At 37.5% G+C, this 17,252-nt stretch overlaps 2 protein-coding genes across 4 annotated transcripts in view; both read right to left on the reverse strand.

Moving 5' to 3' along the window:
* mrps33 (mitochondrial ribosomal protein S33) overlaps positions 1–14,680 on the reverse strand; it is a 216,316-nt gene extending 201,636 nt beyond the window's left edge. The window contains exon 1 of the mRNA XM_072377222.1: positions 14,676–14,680. The gene's annotated coding sequence lies outside the window, so the exon portion shown is untranslated. The remainder of the gene's footprint in view (positions 1–14,675) is intronic.
* Positions 4,277–17,252, reverse strand: part of arhgef39 (Rho guanine nucleotide exchange factor (GEF) 39) — a 61,625-nt gene continuing 48,649 nt past the window's right edge. For 2 of the 3 annotated variants that reach the window (XM_072377216.1, XM_072377214.1), the window contains 6 exons: positions 16,758–16,987; positions 8,036–8,124; positions 6,246–6,366; positions 5,485–5,582; positions 4,494–4,553; positions 4,277–4,321 (listed from right to left, as the gene is read on the reverse strand). In XM_072377216.1, coding sequence (XP_072233317.1) covers positions 4,514–4,553; positions 5,485–5,582; positions 6,246–6,366; positions 8,036–8,124; positions 16,758–16,987 — 578 coding nt within the window. In that variant the 3' untranslated portion in view covers positions 4,277–4,321; positions 4,494–4,513. The remainder of the gene's footprint in view (positions 4,322–4,493; positions 4,554–5,484; positions 5,583–6,245; positions 6,367–8,035; positions 8,125–16,757; positions 16,988–17,252) is intronic. The other variant, XM_072377215.1, reaches the window with a different exon arrangement.

Genomic DNA, 17,252 nt, shown 5'->3' on the forward strand with positions numbered 1-17,252 from the left:
GCACAGGTGACCCTGAAATATCCTATAGTTATGCTGCTATAGGCCTAGACGGATGGGGGACCTCCCATGATGCACCTTTCCTCACTTTGCCCTCTTTTCCTCTCCATGTACATACAACACTACTGTTGTCATTAATTTGTGTTTCTCTTTCTTAGCAGCTATCGCTGGCCTGGTGTTGCAGTGCTTGTTGTCCCTTTCTTGACTGCACAAGCAGGTGGTTATTGACATCTCAACCACCCGGCCAATCAAGGCAGATGGCCGCCCTTTCTGAGTCTGGCTCTCCCAGAGGTTTCTTCCTTTTAAAAAGGTAATTTTTCAGGATGGGGTGATTGAATCAAAGAGATTTTTCGATGCAATCTGTTGGTTTCCTTAGAATCAGAATCAGGCTAGCCTTCATTGGCATTGCAACAAGTACAACGAAAGTGGGTATTGTCCCTTTTCTTTTAATTGTCTTTGTATGAATTGGACTAATCAAGATTTTAATTAATTTGATTGGATTACAATAAACTGGATAATATTTGGCTTTAATTAGGCCGAATTTTCTAAGTACCTTCAGGTGACATTTCTTGTGATTTGGTGTTTGATCTGTATATAAAACTGAACTGAAATTGAATTTCTTGATCAATATTTCTGTATTGTCTAATATCCAACATTTCAATAGTTTTGTACTTGAGATTTTACAGAATTATACCTTGTGGGTTTTTGTGCATTTATTTTTTTGACACTTGCATTTTTAAGTGTACATTCTCTACTATGGGTTCTTAAGATCACAGAGGGGAGGAATCGAGGATGGAGAAATCAGGAAATGACAAGAGGGCCAAGGGTATTCATGCCATTTGAAACATTAGGGTTCCCCAGGAAATATCTGTTTGATCTGAAATTCTTAGATGTTTTATTTATCCGATTTCACCTAAATGCCATCACAGTTATCATGGGTGAAATTTTTTTCCTAGTTTACTCTTTTTGCATTTATTTTTCTTAATCTGAAATATGATGAGCTCCCATAGTCAAATCATGCTCAGATTACACATTGGCATATCTTTGTTGGAGGGAAATTGAGTTGAGCTTATTTATGAAAATAACAGTATACCACTTTAAGATGCTGAACTTTAAAAAATATATATATTTTTTTAATTCATTACATGAATAATAAAACTTTTATAATATGTTCCCATTGCTGTCACTGTGTTTTTTAAAGGAAATACACAATGTTATGAAAGTAACTGGCAAACATCTGTAATTTTAGAAATGCACTAACACTATATTGGCAAAAGTATTCGCTCATCTGCCTTTACACACATATGAATTTAAGTGACATCCCATTCTTAATCCATAGGGTTTAATATGACACCCCACCCTTTGCAGCTATAACAGTTTCAACTATTCTGGGCAAGCTTTTAGGAGTGCGTTTATGGGAATTTTTGACCATTATTCCAGAAGCGTATTTGCGAGGTCAGACATTGGACGAGAAGGCCTGGCTCGCAGTCTCTGCTCTAATTCATCCCAAAGGTGTTCTATCAGGTTGAGGTCAGGACTCTGTGCAGCTCAGTCAAGTTCTTCCACACCAAACTCGCTCATCCATGTCTTTATGGACCTTGCTTTGTGCACTGGTGCGCAGTCATGTTGGAACAGGAAGGGGCCATCCCCAAACTGTTTCTACAAAGTTGGGAGCATGAAATTGTCCAAAATCTCTTGGTATGCTGAAGCATTCAGAATTTCTTTCAGTGGAACTAAGGGGCCAAGCCCAGCTCCTGAAAAACAACCCCACACTATAATCCCCTGTCCACCAAACTTAATACTTGGCACGATGCAGACAAGGACCATTCTCCTGGCAACCACCAAACCCAGACTCGTCCATCAGATTGCCAGAAGGAGAAGTGTGATTCGTCACTCCAGAGAACGCGCCTCCACTGCTCTAGAGTCCGGTGGCGACGTGCTTTACACCACTGCATCTGATGCTTTGCATTGCACCTGGTGATGTATGGCTTGGATGCAGCTGCTTGGCCATGGAAATCCATTCCGTGAAGCTCTCTATACACTGTTCTTGAGCTAATCTGAAGGCCACATGAAGTTTGGAGGTCTGTAGCGATGGACTCTGCAGAAAGTTGTTGACCTCTGCTCACTATGCACCTCAGCATATGCTGACCCCCGCTCTGTCATTTTACGTGGCCCACCACTTTGTGGCTGAGTTGCTGTCATTCCGAATCGCTTCCACTTTGTTATAATACAACTGACAGTTGATTGTGGAATATTTAGTAGCAAGGAAATTTTCACGACTTGACTTGTTGCACAGGTGTCATCCTATCACGGTTCCTGAGAGAGACCCATTCTTTCACAAACGTTTGTGGAAGCAGTCTGCACGCCGAGGTGCTTGAATTTATATATATATATATATATATATACCTGTGGAAGTGATTGGAACACCTGACATTTAATTCATTGGATGGGTGAGTGAATACTTTTGGCAATACAGTGTATGTCATAGCAATAATCCTTGGTGTCCAGTAGGAGCACTGTACTGTATGAATGGTAAATTGTCTCAGCTGGTGCAGTTGATAAGATGTCACATAGCTGGCGAATCTGTCTCTGCCTCCCACGTTCATAAAGTGTCCTAGAGTTCTAAAACAAGCAAAGCCTCATCGATCGACTGTGGTTACAGACTAAATGATCAGTGGGCCGATTTCCACACAATGAAGACGATGCAGATGAAGTGATAACCCATCATCTGTCATCCAAAATAGAAACAGAATCACTCATTCTCTCCAGAGTCCACATATAGACATGTTAAATATTTAAAATGTCTTCATCAGCATCACTCTGGCCTGCTACTACATGAGGATTCACATTCCAACTTGAATCCTAATTTTGTTAAGAACACAATTTCATTGCTTCCGATTGCTGAACTTGGTGTATAACATGTGGTTTAAGTTTCTTCTTTCTTTGTTACTCTGGGATATCTGTCACTGTTACTTTTCTTACACTGGTGAGTTAAATCTGATCTAAAGGGATCATTTTTCTTTGAACTTATCAATTTTTTTTTCTTGTATTTAATGAAATGTAATGAAAATCTCACTTACTTTGGATCAACTTGTTCTTTTTTAAATTTCGTATTTAAAAGTGGATTTCAACTAGTCTAGTGTGAAGGATATTCTATTAGAGAAAAAGAAGAAAAAGTTTTATGACAAATTAAAAACTTTTTTTTAAAGGTCTACTTAATTTAATCTCTTTAGTCTTCTCTTTATTTGAGAAAACATCATTCAGTGTACGTGATCCTTTGGTTTTTCTTTTGTTTGGTTGAGAGAGAAGAAGATAATACACAATAAACAATGATTTCTTGGAATCTCTTTTTTTTTTATTGGAAAATTATAATTTCCATCTCCATTCATAATTAGAAACCAGTGTATCAGATTTATATGGCATACCAGACAAAAAAAAGTATAAAATAGTGTAAAAAGAGCAAAAATAATCAGCAAAATACACAAGAATCTTAATGTTAAAAAGATGAGATCATATATGTTAATTTTTCTGAAAGGCATGATTAAGGGGTATAATGAAGTTCACGAAATGTTGAATAATGAGGAAAAAAAAAAAGGAAAGTCAGTAAATTAAAATTCATATCTGTTAACCAGGTTGTCTTGCCTGGAGGCAGATAAGACATGAAACTCCACAACGAACACAGACTGTCATTCGTAGAATCCACAGCAGCTCATAAAACACACACACACACTGCGGTTTACAATCAAAATTCCCCACAGTGGTCTCAGACGTTAAAGCTTTAAGTAATGAGTGTATATCTGGAAATCAATTAAACAAAACAGACATTGTTACCAAGAATTGTAACAAGTGTGCATTAAATAAACAGTTATAGCAGCGTGTAGCAGATGTATGATGGCAGGAGTGATTCGGTTACTGGCCACATGTGAAATCCATGTGCATCAAGTTGGAAACACCCTCAATATTGAAAAGTGGCCAAGAATAGACATTTGATTTTCATTAATGATTATCAAATAAATAATATTGCAATCAAAGAAGATAAATGTGTGAATAAAGTTAATAAACTATTGCACGGTAAAATAATGAGAAAATGTTACTGTCAGATATTATTTAATCATTCTGCCTCTTTGTAAAATCAAATTTTGACTTTATTATGCTGTTACTGAAAAAGTTGATCATCACATTATTGTATTTTCTCAGTTACTGGCTGAAAGGTAGGAGCAGCATGCCGCTCGCAGTCAAAACATTTCCTGTTTCTTCAGATTTTCTGTGGGCAGCATATTTCAAAGCAGTTTATATTGCACAAGAAGGGGGAAAGCTGGTGCTGCTGTTAGTAACAATACAAACCTCTACTCATGTCATGTTGAACAGTCAATAATTAAGCTATCAGTGACACAAGCAGTACAGCTGCATGTGCATCATGACTAACTCATTTCAACAGAACAAAAAAAAAAATCAAAAAACATTTATAGTAAAAGTCTCCCATGATGATTTCAGACCCAGTACCAGAAGAATTCCATCACAGGATCACACAGCTGGAACTGGCTGCATCTGAACTGCTGGATGAAACCGAAACGATCATATGCACAACAAGAAAGTAAATTAGCCATCACTCGAAAATAATAAGCTGTACATTCTGAATACCTATAGCTAATTTCAAATCCTTTGAATTCAGAGGTTAACCATGATGAAGATAATTGAACTTGGATTTAGGAAACAATGCTTGTACTTGTACTCACTGTACATGAACTGCTAACAGCTATCATATTACAGTGCACATACACACACTGTTCACATCAGAAACATGTTTACACAAAATAAATAAGCATTATATATATATATATATTATGGCATGCCGTTCAGGAAATTAATCTTTGAATACATAGAATGAAACTTTGAATATATTGAATGAAACTGAATATATTGAATGAAATTTTGAATATATTGAATGAAACTCTGAATATATTGAATGAATCTTGAATATATGGAATGAAACTTTTAATATATTGAATGAAACTCTGAATATATTGAAGGAAACTTTGAATATATTGAATGAAACCTGACTGACGTCAGACTTCACGGAAGTGCCTGCGGCCAACTTGTCTAAAGTGTGGATACTGCAGCAAAAAGCGAATGACAATGAGTCTGTCCGCTTTGAATATCGTAGGAGGACTATTAAAGAATGAGGACACCATTAACACACTGGCGAATGTAGTACGGGCCAAAATCCTCCATATATATATATATATATATATATATATATATATATATATGTATTCTGTGTATGAAGGATCGGCGTTTTATGTGATTGTTGAGGTGGACTAATCAAGCCAATTAAAATCGATTAGTCATGATGCCATTGTGGCGTCCTAATTAAACTAACATTAATCACCAGAGCAGTTATTGGCTCCTGTCCTTTGTTGTCACTCGAGCGTTTAGCTACAACAACGATATCAGTTAAGACCAATGAAACAATTACAACAATCCCACCTCTGCTCTGGAGCATCAGACTGCTTGATCCTCTTAGGGGTGCTGCCCTCCTTCTCAAGTGACAGCTTCAGAGCATCCTCACTGGTTGCAGTGTGCTCCTGAGAAGAGAGGTTTTTACAATCTGATGATATATTACAAGCTTGACGATTAGCACTTGAAAAAAATCTTTCACAAGAGTAAGGGTTCCTGATCAGGACTGATTTTGGGGGTTAAATATGTCCCCTGCACTCTTAAGTTTCATGCGGTGGCAATTCAGGAGTTCAGAGACTAAGGTTTCCCAGAAGTTGCTAATCCCAGGTAAAAAGTCATGCAAGTCATAGGGCATCTTCCTTTTAGAGTTGCCCAGTCCTAACTAGAACCAGAGGCAAATAGCAACGATGTACAATTACCTCAAGATTAGAGATGAAAATATTTTGAATAATATCAGTTCTGATTCTAACTGACCCCAAGTTTCAATTCCAAAACATTAAAGGTGTCTAATACATATAAAAGAAAAAATATCTTTAGTCTTAACATTCTAACTTCAAATCTTAATTTTGTTTAATAGGAAACCTAACCACATAAATAACTATCTAAGTTGATGCACGACTAATCACAGAGGCAGGGCCAACATAATCATGAACTGACACAGTTCCTAAGCCCCTTTCTTGCTTCATAGCAACCTAACGAGAGCAGGATCTTTTAAAACGCAGAACTCTCTACCAGGGCCTCTCTTTGGGTGTGCTCAGGAAATAAAAGGAAGTTTTTGATTCAAAACTCACCATGTTTCTCTTCCTGCCAGAACTGCTGCTGGTTATGTTGTTGCTGTGGACAGCGGAGCGGAGAGGTTTGTGGCACACCTCATCTCTTTGATGGACTACTGTCTGTTTGGACTGCAACTTCCTGTAAAACCAAAGAGTACACGGCAGCTCATCAGGTTTAATAGTAAATATTAATCATTGAATGGTAAATCATTTTTTGAAGACGATCAAAATGTCGATAGTATATGTTAATTTGCTTAATTGGGGTATTTCTAGTATTTGAACCACTCTCTTTGACTTGTTTAAAATAGAAGCAAATGTGCATATAGCAAACTGTTCCTAAACTAGGTTAAACTGATGATTTTTGCCACAAAAGTGTATTTGCTGTACTCTGAAAGTTACAGTAGTTTATGAAACAGGATCTGGTTTTGGACAAAGGTGATGGATACAACTTAGATAAACCTGCCATTCTGAATTCTTACAGTATGACACGAAGACAGGGCAGGGCAGAAAACACATACACACATATATATATACATGTATTGCTCCGGTTTGATTGGATTAAATTGGAGCTGGGAATCCACTGAGCTATAGTTACCCCAACCTCAATTGTAAGTTGGTGCTAAATCATTACGATTGAATGGGTATTTTGCCATGAAAAACAACAAAAGCACTAATACAATGCCTACAATTTAATATTACTTAACAATATTACATTTTCAACATCATGGAGAGAGAGAGATCTGAAGTGTCAGTCAGAGCGGTCCATAGTCTGTGCTAAATCAATAATTCAGCTATGTGTTGACATTCACACACCCTTTAGCCCGACTCTCCTCCCCAGTGGTGTGAGTACAGCTGACCCCTGCTCCCCTCAGCCTGTCCTCTCATCAGTCTTCCACCACACATAATTACACTCCCTGGAGTTTAGAGCTGTCTGCCCACAGCCTGGGACCCCATCTGTGGGGTGGCCTGAGCTCTTTGACAGTCTCCTTTCTGACAAAGTGATAAACTAATTAGCCTAGTTGGGCACATCGAGGTCAGGGCTCTCAGTGTAACCGCGTAGTGCAGCTGACCCGGACCATCCTCTGAGGAGCCGGAGCCAGGTGGGCACAGAGCTGAGTTGCTTAGGTCTGGCTGATCAATGGTGAAAGGCTGTCTGAGAGTCAGACAGGCCTGAAGTACAGTACAAGTCTGTTTTACAAAGAGTCATTTCATTCCTGCTGAAAATTTCCACACAATTCTCACTCCATTATGAATAATTGTTAGTTATGAGCAACAGGCTTTGCATAAGAGTTTCAGGAAGATAATTCAGCAAACATCCAAATATGTAAACAATACACACACACACATCTAAAGAGCTTGTTTTTTTTTCAAATTCTTCTTTCAAATTTCCTCAAGTGATAACTGTTTTTTTTTCTATTAAAACTTTCTCCAGTAAAAGCATCTACTGTAAGTTCGCTTTACAGATTCGGTTTTAAAACCCACGTACCATCAATTTGTTTTCATGACCTCTTGTAGACATAAAGAGGCTTTGTATGTCTAACTATATGTTAGGCCACACATTTTGTTTTGTTTACAATACACCCACTCACAAACCAATGAAGCCAGTGATCAAACTCCTCACACTCCCATTGGTGGATGACCTGGTCTACCCTCCTGAGCCAGAGCAGCTCCCAGGTATACATTTGTGATGGTTAAGGTTATGAAGGTTAGGGTAAGGAGCCAGGGAATGTGTCAATTAGTGTGCTCAGAGTTTAGATACACAAAATTAGGTGTGTATGTACGCGAGTGTGTGAGTAGCAGGTACGCACCTGATAGCTGAACTCAGGCACTCATACCAGTCGTTGAGATCCTGCTGGTTGCTTGACATCAGCAGGAGTTTGGCTTTGGGGAAGGTTAACTGGAGGAAGAGGAGGCAGAGGAGAGTAGTCAGGATGATTATTATCTGTAGTATGGTAGACGTCTTACCAAGGATGGCAGCAAAAGCATTGTAATTTTGGTTCTGCACACTACACGATGTGAACACATAATAGCAGCCCTAAAATGCTGGCTTCCACATTTAGTTCAAAGAGACGAAAGGTGGTGCAGTGAGTTATGCAGTTGCTCTAACAAAAATATTCACGCTCACATTCTCCATACATTTTCTAATGAGCCAGTTGTATTCTGTAAGGTTCTGTACTTCACAGTCAAACCCATGCACAGCAGGTAGAAAACACTGCACGCCTACAACTTCTTCAACGTTTATCATCTTTTTGGAACAAAGCCGACGTAGCAGCCGATGAGCAAATGACTGAAATCCTTTATGTTTTTGAAAATACTGCAAAGTTAGCAAATGTATTGTTTAAATAATTTGAAAATGATGTGCTATTCTTTCATTTTTTGTAAGCAACTCAGTTAAAAATAATATGAACTACCAGTGTATTACATCATCTCTTTCAACATCAACTGGACTTTCGAAATATGGAAGCCAATTGCTGCACTTTGGAGAGTGAAATATTTCACCCATCTTACCAGATTTACTGTGTGATTTTAGTGTTGGCCCTCTTGGTTTTTCTTTTTCTTATTTTTAATAATTGTATCCTAATGTGTCAGGTGTTTTCAGTAGGCGACAGGTCTGGGTTACAGGGATGCTATTTAAGCAATTAAACTTTTAATGAAGGGCCATGCTGTTGTGGTCTGATGAAGAAAGTGTGGCATTGTATTGCTTAGCTAAACAACACATTCCCAAAAAAAGAAAGTGAAAAAAACATGGTTTTCATGATAAACATTATCCTCTAATTTGCTCACGAACATATGTACCTATGGAAGATTCTTTGGGATGCTCATTTCATATTCAAAAATCTTCCTTATGCCAATTAGCCAAACTAGATAATGTTGGTTGATATGCTAGCTTTAAACATTACGCGATGTTTCCTGCTTTTGGTGCTCTGTCCCAACTTCTATTAAACATGTTGCTGGCATTAATAATATAATATAGGGACATTTATAAAGGATGAAAAAAATATGGGGGGATAACATTCCACAGTGTCAGAATTTGAGACAACATTAGGGCAAAGTTATATTAGCTACAGGTTTTTTATTTTGTAGAAAAATAAAAAGCAGATACAAGCAACACGATCTATTAGCCAAACATTCTGGCTTTGTAAAAATACCAAGTAAGTAAATAAATAATGAACCAAATAAAATTGTAATTCAGCTCAAGAAAAGGTAAAAGAAAAAAATAGAATCCCTTTGTTACAAATGAGTGTGCAGTTAAAAAAAAAAAAGAGTTTAACCAGCTGTTGCACCTGGATGATGATGGTGGATATATGGTGGAAACACGAGATCAGTCAGTGGAAACAATGCAAAGGATTGTAAAACTCCTTCAAACAGGTAATCCAACTTGAAATCTGACATAAGGAGTTGGTTGTTCCCAGTCATTATGTAAAATCTGGAGCAAATACAGACAAAAAAGGATGACTGTAAAAGAAGCTAATTGTGAACCATCACTAACACCTAAGGAGAACAAATAAAGGTTACAGTGAAAACTAAAGAGAGGCAGTCGTAGACAGTGAATGACTGAATGAAAGTGATAGTGAGTGATGAATCACCACTTCTGCATTCGACGAGGAGACAATTCAAGCAGTCAGAAGAGCCGAAGAAAGTACAACAAAGTCAAAACAATCAGAATTATTGTTCCTTTAGTTCTGAAAGGTATTTCAACACAGCCAAAATTGTTCAGCTACTAAATCAAATGATCTAAAGTCATATCTGTGTCTTCTTCTTTTGGTTCAAATACAAAACCAGAACGCTGAATGAATAACACTCAATTCAATTCACTTTTATCTATATAGCTGCAAATAACAGCAAATGTCAACTCAAGGCACTTCATTCATCCAATTCATTGCAATCCAATTATAATCCAATTCATTAAGTCTTCAAATCTGTGCAGTTTATATAATAGTGAACCAGTGGATCACATTAAAACCTTGCTTTGAATCAATCTTGGATGAGTACATGCGAGGTGACAGTGGAGAGGAAAACCGCCAGCAGAACCAGACTTAGGGTGGACGCCCATCTGTGGTGACTCCATTGTTGCCGGAGAATGTTACTCTTTTAGCACCATTTTTAATTAACATCGAGTTAAAATGATTTTTCTAACCTTTACATTCTGTCGAACTTACTTTCACTAAACTTGGGTGGCAAAACGACAGTCTTCTCTTCTAAAAACTTCTCTTGATTTATGTATTCATTTTTTTTTGGGCTATGAAGAATTACTTTTGACTGCTCGTGTCGGGTTCTAATTTCAGAGCTGCACCATCTGTAGAACTCAGATTCTTCGCTGACTGCAGCGACGCTCTGAAGACAGTAGAGGGCAGCCCAAAACAAGTCAAAACCTCTCCCTCATTATTGGCTGTTAAACAAAAAAATAAAAAAATAAGGCGTCTGTTAAAGGTGTTAATCAAGATTTCACTTCTGACTGACATTTGAAAGTAGAGAAAATGAAAAGGAGAAGTAAAGTCAAGTTAAGTAGCAATCGTATTACAGGATTTTATTTTCTGTAAGCACCTGGACAGAAAAATGCCCTCTTGTCTCTTGTTAAAACGGAATTTATATTGTAGTTGTCAAACAAAGCAACGGAAGCACACACAAAAAAAGACCATTAGCATTTTAAAAGAATAACTAAAAGCTATAACAGAAAATGACCCTAATTCTGCCATATTACCTGATCTTTCAGTTAACTTAAATATGGCTTTTGCCTCTATCAAATTAACTTACCAAGCAGTGACAGAAACCGTTTTAGGTGCATTTGGACAGAGGCTTTTGTTGAGAAGAAAAGATAGCTCATCCAACATAATGACGTTTTTACACAGAGGGAGGGAACGTCTTTTATAACACATTATATAAATTAAGATTTCAAATGTGGCATCAAGAAAAGTATTTTCTAATTAGTAGGTTCAGTGAGTTGGGCAAAATTGAGTGGTTCATACAATTAGGCACTCACCACTTGGTAGACTGCAGTTGAATTATGCATAAATAAATTCCACTTCTATTGCAATGCGGTAATTAGGGATTTGTCAGGAAATCTGACCCTCTTAGGTAGAAATTAGTTTGTATAATAAGAACGGCAGAGCAGAGAGCCTGATCGCTGCACATAATTTAGCTTGATTATTTATACATCAAAGAGAATCTGTCAGGGATGTGGGAAAATATTCAAGTAGCAAGGGAATATTAGCAGGAGGAAGGCTGAAGACAGACGGAGGAGGGAATAAGGAAGGTCGAGACAGCGAGAAGGAGAAGAGAACGGAGAAAAAGTGGGGTGAGACAAATAATATCCAGCTCTCAACAAACATATGTGACCAAAAGGTTGAGAAAAAAAAAAAAAGAAAGCAGGAATTTTTCTCTCTCTCTCGCTGTCTTTTCTTTCTTTCAAATTTTGCATATAGATTGCTCTGGCATTTACAGCTGTCAAATTTAATTTGGCCTTAATTCTTCATGGTCCTGGATGAGGAAGGCCCTGGAGTGCTGACAGCCCTTTTTCTTGAGCCCAGGTAAGGGCCTGGGATCAATAATGTGTCGTTATGAGAAATTATGTGTAATGCTATTGAGTATGCATGTGGGCCTCGGTGGGATAAGAGGCTAATGAAATGCCACTTCTGCCATTAGATAAGCTGCAGTGAGATCCCAGAGAGTGGCGACAGGCTTGAGGAAGATGCATTTACTTGAGGGCCGGAAGAGATGGATCTGCAACCTAATCTGATCCAACAGCTAGGAGATTCTCTCCATCTCTCTCCTTACACACACACACTCCCATAATTTTGCATTCTATTAATTTCCTAGACTTATTCTAACCTGAACCATAACTTTTTTGTCATAATTGTCTAAAGCTCACCCTCAGCGTACTCTTTATGCTCACTCTTACTATCACCATAAAACACCTTTTCTCCTTAATTGATTTAATTTACGAGGACAGGATTTCTGTCCTCCTAAGGAAGACGCATTCCTCACGATGTGACCGTGAAAAAAGAATTAGGTCCCCTCAACATGAGTAATACCTGGATCACGGACCAACTCAAAACATTAAAGCTGTAATGGTAATCTACCCATCAGCTGTTCTTTCATTAGTGGGATGCATTGAATAAACACTGCCCTCAATGGTGGCATCACAGTCTATGATGATAAAAATATGTCATGCTGCTAACACATGCTGTATGGTGGTCACCTGGAAGTGTTACGCACGCCATTGGATAGTCGCGTCCTTATTTCTCCCTAATCTGCACTTTTAGCTGTGTTTTCTCACAAAATAATAATTGAATTGAATCAAATCTAAATTCCTTAAGCCATTTTTTTTGGTCAAAACTGTATAATATGCCATCTTTAAAAACTCATAATTGGCTTATCAGAGGTTTCTGACAGATAAAAATATTTGAAGACTTGAGTTCTGGACTAAACATGGCGCAGCCTTGACATTAAATCATTAAAAAAAAATATATATGACAACTCCTAAATGTATATTAAAAAACAAAAATGATGGCCCCCATTGGATTCAGATTCAATACAAGTAAATCAGGTTGTGTTTAGAAAAAAATAGGTTAACAAGTATTTCAAAACATCTAAAAATTCAATATAAAGATGTAACTGTCATACATAAGATACTTTTAGTAATTATCAAGTTTGACTCTATTCAATGAAACGACCTAATAAATATCAAGGGTAGAAAATTCAATGTTATAGATTTATCTCTTACTCTTAACTCTGACTTTTTCACTGTAACGATATGTACTATTTGTACTAAAATCCATTTGTGCATCTAATGCCAACACAGACATCTGAAACAGTTTCACTCACGGCTCGAGGTTCAGACTTGTGCCCTTTTAATGCTGGAGCAGCTAGACTTTTAGCTTAAAGTTGTAGAAAGAAATTTCTCACGAGCAGGAGTTTGAGATAACAGAATAAAACAAGTTTCTTCAGCATAAAAATACAAAAAACATGCTCTAAGAATCTAAGAATAAGGACCTATAAGAATCACATGAGGGTTCAGCCAACAAAAGGTCCAGATGCAGCTCTCAGATCCCATTTCAGGTCTTTAGCTTGGATTTTTTTTCCCCTTCAGGATGTCACTTTCAGGTGCTGTTCATCTACCGTAAATAGTTTTTTTTAGACTGGCTACTTCTTTTGTCCACCACTCGTTTAGTTTTCTCAAATTCTTAAGGAAACGCTGCACACACATGCTGAGATATGCCAAGTTTTCAGCTAAAAGCTCTTTGGGAGTCACCTTGTTGGTGCAAAAATACAATTTAATTTCTGTCAAACTGTTTTCTTTGGCATTTTTTGTATATGCAACTAAAGATTTAAGAAAAAAAAACTGTCAACCGATTATCAGATTTGGCAAATTTTCAGTCTGAAAGGTTTTAATCAGTAATCGGCCCATGAGAAGTTTTTTTCCCCTCCTTTTCCATGTGGATAGCCCTGAGAAATCAAGCTTTTTCTCTCTGCAAGTAGATTGGACTATACACAAAGCACCAAGAAATCCGAGATTTCTTTGCCCACCAGTAAACGCAGAATTTACACAGCGACAACCACAGACGTTTGCCAACAAGCAATTAATGTTTGAGTGCACTTTCAGTGATTGCACACAGCATTTGTTGAATACAGCCTAAAGGTACCTGGTTTAATTCCTGTTTTTATTGCCTGGTACATCTGTGTTCATTCCCAAAAGTACAATTATGGCACTTTATTTCCATTTCAGGTTTTTTTTTTTTGAGGTTCACAAAATAATTGTCCTTTTCTCTGAGGCACTTTTATATACAGTATCTTAGGGTGAGTAAAAGAAAGAAAAGGGTTAAGGATCTATAATCTAAAGTATAAAAGGGGATATATTGCAATTTCTTTGCAGCTGAATTTTAAACAACAGGAACTCAGAGCTTTTTATTTTTCCCCCCAGTGAGAGAAGGCCCTGCAGTCTGGTGCAGCTTTGGAGAAAGTGTAAGACGTTATATACAGTCAGCGTTTTTTACAGCGGAATGAAAAACTGCTGAAAAACAAAAATACAGTTTATTCTATTTTTTTTTTAAATATTTTTTTTAGGAATAAAATTCGAACTAAAAAAAAAGAAAACGGTGCATATCTACACATTGGTTCTCTTGAGTTAAGTGACTTCTCCAGGCTTAAATTATTCATAAGTCAGTGACTTTAACAGCAACAACAAAAGAAAGAAGACAATTCTCTGAAAATGGTCAGGTAAAAGGACAGAACTGAAAATAAGTGACAAAGCAGTCCATGTCCCAAGAAAAACTTTGAAAGACCTTCAGAAAGCCCGAAGAACTACAGTACTGTATGTAGCCTCAACTAACATCAACGAGGCTCTACAAAGAGCTTTAACATGTATTTCTCTCTTACCCTTTCACAAAAAGTTATACATGCAGCACTTTCCACCGTAAACAAATTCCCAAACAGATGTATACACATGAGAGTGATGTGGGTTTCAGTGTTGTGGCCAAAGACACTTTGTTTTGTTTTGTTTTTTTTCCATCAAAGTGGTTCCAGTGCTGGAGCTTTGAAGCAAGAGCCAAACTTTAAATCAGTTATTTCTGTTTTGGCTGCCAAAAGCCATGCTCTGCTGCAACTCTTTGCTTGGCAATTGAATTGCTAGATAATGTGACTCTTAATGCCTTTCATCTCTTTCAGTGACAACTAGGCACAGCATACCAAAATACTACTAAACTTTAACTGAAGTAACTGCACCAATTTATTTCAGTGTTCTTGCTGTGATCAGGTATTACAGTTAGGTTAATAAACTACTGAGATGATGCTAGCTGTAGTTCATGCTGAAACATGATCAGGTAAAAGGCCCTAATAAATTACACAGACCACATGCATGTCATCTTAAAATGAGCATTTTATAAGATCCAAACACCCAAATGGGACTTAAAAGTCCCACATCCATGTTTTTACATACACAACTCATCTTTTAGAGCATAGTTATGTTGAAAATATTGTTTAACCTTTTCCAGTTTAATTAATGAATGCTTCAATTATATTTATGGTTGTGTTGCAGCAATTGCTCGGTTCAGGACCAGAAATGGATGATTTCTGCTTTCAGAAATCTGATTTTGTTTTTTTCGGTCAAATTAATGTTTTGTGCAAACAGCGACAGGCAGACACACTCATGCTAGCTTAGCATGTCAGTGGTGAGCAAGACTCAAACCTGCAATTTGTAGTATCTGTAATGTGTTCAAGAATAATAAGTGTAAAAAGGAAGTGTGAAAATAATTTCCCCTCAGGGATTAATAAAGTATTTCTGATTCTGATTGAGTGTGGAAAAAAATAAGTGACTTTTAATAGCATAGTGCAACCATGCAGTTTTTCCATTGACATCAGCTGCAACTTATAGCAAATCACTTATTTAAAGGTGCTCTCTGAAGAAAAGAAATGCTTAAAATATTAAAAATTCAACTATAGCTACCTACAGAATTGGTAAAAAGCAGTAAATGTTACATAAAAATGACAATGTACTGTGCATTTGATATATTAAACTGAGAAACTATTAAGGGGAGACCAGACTTTCCTGTCTGACTTTCAATCACTACATGTGATGTGAGTAGTCTGCCCTGAGACAACAGAAGAAGAAGAGGAGTCAGCATGTGGTGATCACAGTAGCAAACGAACTACCAGCTGACAGAGAGGAGTAATAGATAGTGAAAATACAGTAAAAACAACTATAGAAAATGCTTCAGGCTAGCGAACATTACCTTTGCCATTATTACCTCCCACTTTGTGAAGCAGCAAAGATATGAAATAACAAAAAAAAAAACAATGTAAATATTGGTGTTGCTTTTCATTGCTGGAGACAGCTTTTGGCCAGTAAAAGGACTGAAATCTCATCCAGAATGAGCAGCTTTTCTTCTGGACTGGTGAGTACAAATCTTGGGCTGTTGATGATGTGGATACAGCTTACATTGTAGCTCCAACTTTTTATATGGTGCTGATCTACGTGTTTGATGTGTGTGAGTCATAAAAGGAACAGCAGCGCATTAACGAGGACGCTTTTTTTGCGCAGACAAATCAGAACCCGTATGTAAAAAAGGGCTACATTATCAATAAGTTTGCTACCCTGTAGAGCTAATTGTAGCATGTAAAATGTACACGTGTAAAGGTGATTGTGTTATTGTGACAAGCCCATTTATTATCAGCAAAAAGTAACGTAAGCTGTAAGTCAGCTATTTTTCTTGATGATTTTTCAGTTAAAATAATCAGATAGGAATCAAAAGGTCGATACAGATGAGTTTCATTTCCCTCTCGTTGCCACCTGGTGGGCTGGACTAAAGACTATTATTTTGAAATGATAAAATGTAATCTTAAATAGGAATGGAAACATCTGGTAATCATTTTTGAAGATCAAAGCTCCAAAGTCTACCGTTTCGTCCAGCTGTGTACTTTATAAGACCTCAAGTGTTAGCAAATATGTAATAACCAATTCTACAAATATATTTGGATCCATAGGAATAAGCTATATTAGTGCTGCTTTTTTGTTTTTAGCTTGCTGATACTCACACTGAGCAGGCCTCCCTTGCTCCTGGTGTGGCCGAACACTCTCTCAATAGTGGAGTCCTGCAGTGGATAGGCATGCTGGCCAGCAAACTTCTCGCCATTGGTGGGATGCAGTGCGCTGCAGCGCGTTGCCTGCAACAGCATGTCGGAGAACAGGAAGAACATCTTGGGCTTAGCTTCCACACCTTTAGGAGGAACAATCTTCAGCCAACCTTCACGGATGTACCACCTCCCTGTGAAAGAGTAGAGGAAAGACAAACAGACATTCAGCTGCTAAGTCTGGGTTGAACAGATGCTGTAGTCTAGAAGTGCAGTGGTGGATACTTCTGTGTCACCATGCTTCCATACAAAAGCATGGTTATTGCTGTAGCTGCAGAGGGTTTTATTTTCATTTTCTTTAGGTGGTCGGGCTTCATCTAGCTACACTAAGCTGTTACTGATGTATACCCATGTGTGGACAGACTCCTCCAGAGTGCTCAGGATCTTGGAGTGAGAATA

The sequence above is a fragment of the Leuresthes tenuis genome, unplaced genomic scaffold (genome assembly GCF_036924035.1).
Source record: "Leuresthes tenuis unplaced genomic scaffold, fLeuTen1.0.hap1 SCAF_23, whole genome shotgun sequence".
NCBI classification, from domain to species: Eukaryota; Metazoa; Chordata; class Actinopteri; order Atheriniformes; family Atherinopsidae; genus Leuresthes; species Leuresthes tenuis.